The 11,092-nt window shown below is 32.2% G+C and overlaps 1 protein-coding gene across 1 annotated transcript; it reads right to left on the bottom strand.

Annotated features, from left to right (window-relative positions):
- Window positions 1-3,975: 3,975 nt before the first annotated feature.
- On the bottom strand, window positions 3,976-6,553 carry LOC141402313 (uncharacterized). Its single transcript, XM_073983251.1, has 2 exons — window positions 5,016-6,553; window positions 3,976-4,112 (listed from the first exon to the last, which is right to left on the bottom strand). The coding sequence occupies exons 1-2, from the start codon at window positions 6,535-6,537 to the stop codon at window positions 3,985-3,987; spliced, it is 1,650 nt and encodes a 549-aa protein (XP_073839352.1). The 5' UTR covers window positions 6,538-6,553; the 3' UTR covers window positions 3,976-3,984.
- Window positions 6,554-11,092: the final 4,539 nt, after the last annotated feature.

Below are 11,092 nucleotides of genomic sequence, written 5' to 3'. Positions count from 1 at the left end.
ACAATGTGTTACAGAATCTCACTACACGCAGAGAAAAAATATTTTTCGCTTTTGTTGGAACAAAAATATCTGTTTTGGTTCCAAAAATCTATTTCTTTTGTTCAAACATTGTAATCCAAATCCAAAAATATCATCTTTTGTTCCAAACATAGAAAACAAAAACAACTTTCGAATTTCCGCAATATTGAAAAAATCGTTAACAATACCGATTGTAGGAACTATCATAATCTAATTTTGTTTACAAAAAGTATTGTCAACCCAGAAAACCACCCCAGAAATTTTTGATTTGAGTGCATATACTTCTCATATACACTTTTCGCATAACTTGGATATAAATGTCGCGTATAATATTGCAATCATTGATGAACACAATACATGGTTTGCTGCATTGGCTGACAACAAAGACAAACAAAAAGCCACAAGAACCCACCACAACATAAGGAATAATTAAACACCATAACAAACATGAAAAGGAAAGAAGAATGAAACAAAACAGAAACAAATAAAAACAAGAGTCTCACAAGTACATACACACAAAAACAAAGGTAAAGGCAGCATGTCATACAAACACACCACAACTCACCAAAATTGTTTTTTCAACACGGCATCGAATAGCGAGAGAAGAGAAACAAATTTTCGAAGAAAAGAGAGAAATATTGTTCAGTTGACACAAACTATTTTTGGATTTACAATACTACATGAGGAATCCAACAATATGTTAAAAATACATACTTTGCTCTTGGAATATTGTTGGATCAAACATATTTTTTTCTCTGCGTGTACAGGTATCATTGTTTTTTCCAACTCTTTTTGAGCACTTATTTCATAATCTTATTATCATAATCTATTTTTATCAATAAACGAAAAACAAAAACTGAAATTCTTTATGGTTTTGTTATAATCGATCTGGAAATGAGAAATATATGAATTGACTATGTTAACATAATAATTTTCTTACGTAGTCAGTCCCTTCGGTTTTCTGCTCGGGAAACTTTCAACACAATGGCCAGTTTGAACAATCTTCCTGATTTTTCTTTTGAATGCTGCGCTCTATCGCCTCAGTGAAGGATCGAAGTTCAGTTGTATTTTATTTTTGCAGCATTTTATTTTTGAAAATGCATTCTAAATCCGTTGAACTTTGGGAATATGGCTGCAGGGATTTAAGTTGATATCTGTTTAATTCTAATAAAGTTCTTATGTCATTCCTCTTACGAATTTACTGATTATCAATTATCAGAAATGAGTTTTCTAATTCTAAGTCTGGTGTAATCTTCCCCAAAAAAACCTTCTATAAATTGTTTGAATTTGTCTGCATTCACACTTAAACTTGAAATTATATTACCGTACACAAAACCCCCGATTTTATTTACTGCCATTAGAGTTACATATCGATCTTATAAAGTAGGCAGCACAATCTGAAGATTTAATCCACTATCTTCTGCCTGTTTTTTTCTTAACTCCGACGTTTTAGGCTCGTTCTATTTCGACTGAGGCTGTTTTTAAAATAATTTTCAATTTCCGTATTTCATTTTTAAGGTTTGGAAAACATAGTTTTTTATTGTTAAGACTGAATTAAAAACTATGAAATAATAACTAAAAAAAAGAAAACAAAAAATAAAAATAAAAAACAATGATGCTTGTAACGCTTATTCACAAATTCATTCCTATATAACTATATTTGTTATAATAACATCAATTGATGTTATTATTTTATTTTAAAACAATAAAAAGCAATATCAGTTTATTGTTCATTATAATAAAACAAGTAAGAACAGACTATAGTCGGACGGGGCCGACCATGTGATACCCTATACCACTATCCCTGTGCACTAGCTTTCCGGGCTAGCTGTTATAAGATGTGCATTAGAAATTTTACCAATTTTCACACAAAAGTTTTGATCAATTTAACCCGCTAAATATTATCCGATCATACCGTTGACTTGCACGCTACTTCTTCATCTCAAACCAAAACTACGTTTAAAATTCCGATTGGACTATTATTGCGACCTACCGAGCAAAAATTTTGTTTTTGGTCCATTTCATCCCTTTAACATTTCACGATCATCGCCAAAAACTAATCAGTTCTATTCTGGTCCAAACCCGACCTCCATACTAAATTTCGTGACAATCGGTCCATAATTGCGGCCTCTAGCTTGATTACAATTTTTAATGGACGGACAGACGGACGGACGGACGGACGGACACACATCGCTAAATCGCTTTATCTCGTCGAGATATGAAGTTTGGTATACCACATGAGGGGTCTACGACGAATATTTCGCGGCGTTACATGAATTTTTGGGAAAACAAACTTATTATACCCTTTTCCACATTGTGGTATAGGGTATAAAAATATAGGTTTCATTTAATTTGGAAAAAGTTTCATTTCAAATGGAAAAGGTTTCATTTCAATTGGAAAAGGTTTCATTTCAATTGGAAAGGGTTTCATTTCCGTTGGAAAAGGTTTCGTTTAATTTGGAAAAGGTTTCGTTTAATTTGGAAAAGGTTTCATTTAATTTGGAAAAGGTTTCATTTAAATTGGAAAAGGTTTCATTTAATTTGGAAATGCTATATATATTCTTGATCAGGATAAATTTCTGAGTCGATATAGCCATGCCCGCCTGTTGTAATCACTCTAGCTTCCGCAAAAATTGAGCTTCAGCGCTAGATTTTTTGCACCCCAGTATCTTTTTCCATAGGCAGGTTATGTTCGAAGATGGACAATATCGGTCCGTGTTTTGGTATAGCCCCCATATAACGGTACCTCCCACTTTTCGGTATTTTTAGGTTCTTAGCTACAGTTTTAACTAAACTAGCTGTAATTTGACATTTAAGGTTCTTAGGGGTCACAACACTTCTTCACTAAATAGTAGACAGTATTACATAGGTCCATGTTTTGGTATAGCCCCCATATAACAGTACCTCCCGATTTTCGGTATTTTGAGAATTTTTGCTAAAGTTTTTAGCCGAACTAGCTGTAATTTGACATTTAATGTAGGTATTACAACACTACTCCACCAAAAACCGTCAACATAGGTCCATGCTTAGGTATAGCCCCCATATAACAGTACCTCCCGATTTTCGGTATTTTGACGTTTTTAGCTACAATTTTTAACCGAACTAGCTGTAATTTGACATTTAAGGTTCTTAGGGGTCACAACACTTCTTCACCAAATACTGTCTGCATAGGTCCATATTTTGGTATAGCCCTTATATAACAGTACCTCCCGATCTTCGGAATTTTGAGAATTTTTGTTAAAATTTTTAGCCGAACTAGCTGTCATTTGACATTTAAGGTTCTTAGGGGTCACAACACTATTCCACCAAAATCTGTCTACATATGTCCATGTTTAGGTATAGCCCTCATATAACGGTACCTCCCACTTTTAGGTAGCTGTTATTTGACATTTAAGGTTCCTAAGTGTCACAACACTACTCCACCAAAACTGTCAACATAGGTATGTGTTTAGGTATAGCCCCTATGTAGCAGTACCTCCCGACTTTCGGTTTATTCAGTTTTTCGCTGCAATTTTTAACCGAAGTGTAATTTGACATTTAACGTTCTTAGGGGTCGCAACACCACCAAACCAAAAACTTTTAACATAAGTTCATGTTTAGGTATGCCTCCGGATCTTCCGTATTTTGAGGATTTTAGCTACAATTTTTAATCGAACTGACTGTAATTTGTCATTTAAGATTCTTATGGGTCACTGCACTTCTTCACTAAAAATTGTCAACATAGGCCCATGTGTAGTTGTAGCTCCCAAATAACGGTACCTCCAGAATTTTCGCTATTTTGGGTGTTTTAGTTACATTTTTTGACTGAATTAATAATATTCGACAAAAAAGTTCAAAAGTTACAGAACTTTGGCATGGAAAAACGATACGACGTTGCAACTCTATTCTAATTTCTGCAAAAATCAGATAACTTTGTACTAATCCTCATTTTCAAAAAAGAAAAAAAATTATATTTTTGTTTTACATTTATTTTTTATTTCTAGACATTATAATATTGCACTTTCTTTGAAAAGGGTAAAACGGCTCATAATCGTATATGTTATAGTTAATTGTTTTCAATACCGATTCGAAATGATTCCTCAGTTTATTGCAATCTGAAAAAAAACAAGATTACATTAAATTAAAATTCAAAATTAGCTGATGGCCTAAGTTGCTAATACTATCCTTCCATTTAATCTTATTTTAATATAAGACACTTTTCATAAATAAATAAATACAATAATAAATAGATAAATAAATAAATAAATAAATAAATAAATAAATAAATAAATAAATAAATAAATAAATAAATAAATAAATAAATAAATAAATAAATAAATAAATAAATAAATAAATAAATAAATAAATAAATAAATAAATAAATAAATAAATAAATAAATAAATAAATAAATAAATAAATAAATAAATAAATAAATAAATAAATAAATAGATAAATAAATAAATAAATAAATAAATAAATAAATAAATAAATAAATAAATAAATAAATAAATAAATAAATAAATAAATAAATAAATAAATAAATAAATAAATAAATAAATAAATAAATAAATAAATAAATAAATAAATAAATAAATAAATAAATAAATAAATAAATAAATAAATAAATAAATAAATAAATAAATAAATAAATAAATAAATAAATAAATAAATAAATACATAAATAAATAAATAAATAAATAAATAAATGAATAAATAAATAAATAAATAAATAAATGAATAAATAAATAAATAAATAAATAAATAAATAAATAAATAAATAAATAAATAAATAAATAAATAAATAAATAAATAAATAAATAAATAAATAAATAAAATTAAAAATAAATATTATATCTTCATTTCGGATATTTCCAATACTACCACACTCAGAACATACATATGTATATCTTTTTTCAAAATTTGGAAAATAAATTGGAAACAATTAACACTTTTAAGAATTGCCTTCTGTACTGATCTTGATCTTGAAGCATAATTTTTAAATATCAGTACTACTTACCAACTGTAAACCCACAAATTTGTATTTTTCGTAGATTGCGAGGAAACTTTTCATGTTGTATTAAATTTTGCAGTTTAGAGGGAGTTTTTATAACATGCATTTGTAACTCTAATTCAGGATTCAAAGAAAACATATCGAACCAGAAACCCATTATGTCATCGGAGGATTTATAGCAAGATATTTTAAGACAGGTGACACTAGTGACAACTGCTTGCAACGATGGAAAGGACGACGATTTAAATATAGTTTCTCGTACTATAAGTTCCCGCAATAATGGCAGCTCTTGCAAAATACGAATAACAGAAAATCCTTCTTCGGGCAAGGTAAGTGACAGCGATAACTTTTTTAGATTTCTTAAATTGAGTAGGGTATCTAATGCCAAATGTCCAATGCCAAATTGCCCCTGCAACGTTAGGTTTTCTAACGCTGAATTCTCCACAAATGGTGAACGAAACTGATTCAGATCAAAACTTCCAGTGTTTAGCGTCTTTATGCGAGGAGAGATATGTAATTCTTTAAATTCTTTAGTTCGAAAGTCCGTTCCATGGGCAACGAATTCAATTAGTTTGGGATTTGAATTTTCGTGCAGGAATTGTTGTAAATGAAGGAGCAAGAGACCCTTGCAAGAGATAAGATGAAGTGTAGTAAGATTTGGAGGTAAAATAACATTTTCTTCTTCACCGAAATCAGTGTTCCATATAGTCAATTGATGGAGTTGTGTTAATCTTCTTAAAGCACGCAACATTTCATTGGAACATTCTTTTATGTTTAAAATGTTCAAATTCGGAAAATTATTTAGCATTGAAATGTAACTCCTATCAATTCCTTTGTTACCTGTTTCCAATTGCATTAAAGGCAACGGCGATTGTTGGAACTCAAATTCATTATCATCTGAATCAAATAATATTGGTAGATTGGTCTCAATTATTTCCAAAGGAAGTTGTGTCACAATTTCATAAAAGTCTTTAAATTTTATGTGGCAGCTTAATGAAATATTCACCACAAGCTTTTTTAACTTTGCCAAACGTAAAAGTTCCTTGACTATAGCTGGCGCTATACAGTGATTTGTCGGTTCTATCTCAAAGTTTCGAGCGTAAACTTGTAACTCTTCTAGTTTCGGCAAATTATTTGTTATCTGGACCATATCATCTATTGTAAAGTCACCAACGTAGTACCATTGTAGTATGCGTAGATTTTCAAAGAATTCCATTCGTAGACGAATATGTGCAACTAAGTCGTACACACTGCAGCCATAAAATTTCTGAAATTCCTCAAGATCTCTTGAGTTTCGGATTAAAATGCAATCTGCATCCGTGTCTTTCGAGAGAATATAATTTTCTTCGTCATATTGATAAATCTCCAATTTGTTAAAGGTTATTGGTGATATGAATTGCAAGAATATGCTTCGTAGATTTTCATCGGCTTGTGCCAGCCTAAGTTGATCTCCAATGTTTAGAAATTTATAAATGTGAATCATCACATCACAATTGAATACTATTTTATTAAAACTAGCTGAAGCCATTGTGCTTTTTTCACGTTTATCGCTACCACCGATTTCGACGAATGTTTAAATAGAACTGGTGTGTTGTTTTTTCCACTAAATAATCGAGGGAGCTGGCGCAAACATTACTCTGCTTTATAATACAGTGTTATCGGTATTAAGATTTTTTTTTCTAAATAATGTAAAATAGTCTCCAAAGCTGACAAATTTGGGGGTTCTGTCAAATAATCAAATTCGATTCTTAATAAAATACACCAAACATCCATCAAAATTATCGGATGTTTCTTCGAAATGTCGTAAACAACAGCAAGCGAATGAAAAATAAAATGTTATCGTGCAGAAAGATATACATATGGATTAAAAAGTAGCAGTTGTTATGCATAATAGGTATAATAAATACCGTGGAAAGGCCACTTAAATTGCCAACATTACATATTTTTAATATTTCATTTCAAAAAATTGATTGCTATCAATGTTATCGTTAATTTGTCATCACCATAATTTGGAAATGAAAATGGCGGTAATGTCTATGGTATTTGAAATTTTGCACAAATAGTACAAATAGTTCACAAAAATAAATATAAAGGAGAAAAAGCAATAAAATATACAAAAACACATTTAATTTTTTTTCTGAAAAATTTGTACGTGTGACTACGGACTTATCAGAATCAATCAGTCGCTTGCTTTGCTTGCTTCCCAAATGTCAAATTATAAAGGAATGCCAGAGTCTTATAAAGGGGAACGCAGCCGGATTTGCAAAGAGGCTCTGGCATTCCTTTATAATTTGACATTTGGGGAAGCAAGCGACGATTGATTCTGTTCTGGCTTTTACTTTCTCACATCCAACAAGCCGATAAGTCGCGAAATTTATATTTATTTCAATGAATTTTACGTAAAACCGATAATATCGATAGACAAAACTATCTGGTACTATTCCAAACATAACTTTCATTTCCGGAATATGTCTTTAAGGAAGAAAGATACAGGAAGCTTGAACTCGAAGTATGTTCCGTAGGGTTATGACTTTTTTACAACCTCGTATTCTTGTATGATGTTTTGATGACTTTTTACCTAAGATTACATAAAATCTTAATAATAAAGTGATTCGATAAAAAGCCTCCGCACAAAAAGCTTTCAAAGTTTTTATTTTTTCTGAATTTTAGAATTTATTTTTGAAGTCACTGTAAGCCGATATTTATCTGAAATTAATTAATTTTTCACTAATTATACCCTCAGCATTTATGCTAACGAGGGTATATACACTTTCATACGGGCAAAATGTGCCTCATCGAAATAATGGGTTTAGACCCCAAGTATGTTTGGACGAAATGTGTTTCAGACAATTTGGAGTCGATTGAGCAATGTCCGTCCGTCTGTCTGTCTGGCTGGAGCGCACGATAGCTCTCGAACGGATCAATCGATTCGATCCAAAATTTGGCTTTCGTAATATTTTGTCCAAACTTAGTTTAAGTTTGAAGACGGTACCTCCCCCACAAAAGTTCGAAAATGTTCGGAAAATTTGTACGTATGATAACTCTTGAAGGGAGTAACCGATTTGCTCTATACTTTGCGAATCGTGAAATGTCTACCGGACTTGGACGAATTTCCAATATGGACTCAATCGGTTCACTCCTTCGGGTACCTCCCACACAAAATTTGGGAAAAGTTCACTCTAGGACCTGCTCTCGAATCGCTTTGATTTTTGTTTTAGAAACTTGTATTCACTGCCCTCCATACGACGGTATAAGTTTCATCAGTGGCAAATCCACACTTCCTGAGAAAATAGCCCGAAAGTTGAAAAAAATCCTATGAGACCGTGTGAGCTGGTTGGAGCGCAAGATAACTCTCGAACGGATCTGCCTATTCGGTCCAAAATTTGGCCTTAGTAATATTTTGTCCAAACATAGTTTAAGTTCGAAGATAAGCCATATCGGTCCACTCCTTAAGGTACCTTCCCCACAAAAGTTCAAAAATGTTCGGAAAAATTGTTCGTACAGTAACTCTTGAAGGGAGTGGCCGAATTGGTCCATACTTTACACATCCTGATATATCTACCAGATATAGATCAGGTTCAAATATGGACTATATTTGTCCACTCCATCCGGTACCTCCCATACAAAATTTCGGATAAGTTCACTTTAAGACCTGCTCTCGAATCACTTTGATTTTTGTTGAAGCAACTTGCATTCGCTGCCTCAATTACGATGGTAAATTTCTTTTTCAGGGGCAAGTCCACACTTCTTGAGCAAACAGTCCGAAGGGTGTAAAAACTCCCTATGGCACCATATGTAGTGGCTGGAGAGCCACTTCCATAATAGTCAATATCGATTCATTCCTTTAAAAATCTCCTCCGCAAAACTTTTGATCTTTAATCCTAACCCAGCAAATGTTTGATGCCAAAGATGCCATTCAATCATGGGTGCAAGTGATCTGGCATGTCATCTTTTTAGCATCTTTATCGATGAATTTTATATGAGCGTGGACCCCAAAAGATGCTATTCATTTTTGGATCCAAAGCATGTCATTTACACCAATGTTTTGACATGCCATTTTCACCAATGCTTTGGCATATCATTTTCACCAACCCTTTGCAATGACATTATCATTACGACGAGAGTTTTAACAACGTTGATTGTGATTTCGAGTCTCCGACAACATCAAACCTATTGTAAAAGATGAAAAGATCGGATCTTTCACGACTTCCTTTGCATTGGTTCAAATGCTAATGAAAAGATCGTATCTTTCACGACTTCGTTTGAACCAATGCAAAAGATGCCATGAAATCAAGTCATCGCATGGAACCCCTTCCTTCAAATTTTGCTGGGAATCAACATTTTTGTCGGTTCATACATCCAAAATTTTTAAAACCTCCTAAACACATACGTTTTTTGAGAAACATTTTTTTAATATACACAGGCTGAGGGTATATCTCTGTCAGCAAAGCTGACTGATACTTTTTTACTTGTTTTATCCTCATATCATTACATATATATCATTTATATCACTGTGCAACAAAATGGAGGTGAAAGTCTGGGGCACGGAAACTTCCTCTTGAGGAAGAAAGGCCTTGGTGAGTATATTAAGAACCCCGAAGGACAGATCTGCCGTGAGTCGAACTTCCGCGTTATGGCGTGAAGAAATTTATGCTAGAGACCCTGTAAGGCATCAGGAATTAGCGTTATATCTTTGTCCACTGTTGTTTTAGCTTATTTTTGAGATGCAGACGGTCAAATCGAATGAGGATTATTTTCGTAGAGCACTTCGACCTTCTATCTCGCTTCCTTCAATGTCCTTTTCGTCCTTTATTTTAAGAGCCGCTATAAAAGTACCACAAGATGACGTTTTACAGCTTCGAAATGTTCTGCAAAAATGTCGCTCAGAAAATTTTAGGTACGGCTCTAATTGACAACAATTCACAGTGTATTATATATAACTTTTTTTCATATATCATAAAAATTAAAAGTGGTTTGTGTGGGACCTTTTTCAATATTAAAATGGAATAAAAGTTACTTTAGTCATTAATAGGCAAAAAAATTATTCATTCGTGCAACAGGAAATTATTTTTTGAGAAAAAAATTTCGTTTCATAGGATTTTTTCAAAAAAAAATCTAGGTGGTTTGTGCGGAACCTTTATTATAATAAAAAGGATTTATAGTTGTTAGGCATTAATAGACAAAAGTTCATTCATTCTCACTACAGAAAATCATTTGTGAGAAAAAATCTCAAAAAGTCATAACCCTAATGTTCCGACTGTCTGTCGGTCTGGCTGGTAAGCACTATAACTTTCGAAAGGTTTGGTCCATAGATTTTAGCTCGTCATAGTGTGTCCCAACTTAGATTAAGTTCGAAGATGTTTTCAATTTTTTTCGCAAAAGTGCAGTTTAACCCACTTAGAGCCGACATTTTTTTGCGAGAAAACTTAAAATTTTGCTCTAAAATCATATTTTTGAGACGTATAGTTTTCCTGCAATCAGGCCTTCTTTTTAAGGTCCCGAAAACTTTGGTCCCTTGGTTTTTGATTTAGAAAATATTCTTACAACATTTCTAACAAATCTTTATATGAATGTAACATTTATGATTAAATTTTTATCGCATATTTAAATTTGTCATCAAAAGTCGGAAATTGCAAAAAAGTCAATTTCTTTGAAGTTCATATCTCAGCCAATATTGTTCTGATCGGCTTGACATTTTTACCACATATTTCATGCTACTTGTACCTTAAAATATGCCTGTAAAAATGCTTTATATTTTCTAATATTTACAATTTGTGGTCACCCCTTCAAATAATGGGTTAGTAAGGGATTTTGTAATGAGTATTTTCCTGGGAGCTATCATGACCTACGGAGTTTGTATTAAAAAGTGATATTTAACCCATCCACACAATAAGATACAATCGCTGTTGGTTATTCAGCTCATGAGTAGTGCGATTCTCTAACACATTTTTTGAGTTACCGACAAAAATCGGTAAAATTAAAACGCAAAATTATGAATGAAAAGTTTAAATAAAAGTTGACAACACTCGTGCTACCGAAAAACATCTTTAATTACCGAAATTATAAGCATTTTAATTTTACCG

Source organism: Musca autumnalis, unplaced genomic scaffold, assembly GCF_047663935.1.
Source record: "Musca autumnalis isolate F117 unplaced genomic scaffold, ASM4766393v1 scaffold_4, whole genome shotgun sequence".
NCBI classification, from domain to species: Eukaryota; Metazoa; Arthropoda; class Insecta; order Diptera; family Muscidae; genus Musca; species Musca autumnalis.
This window is presented reverse-complemented; position numbering and strand designations above follow the sequence as displayed.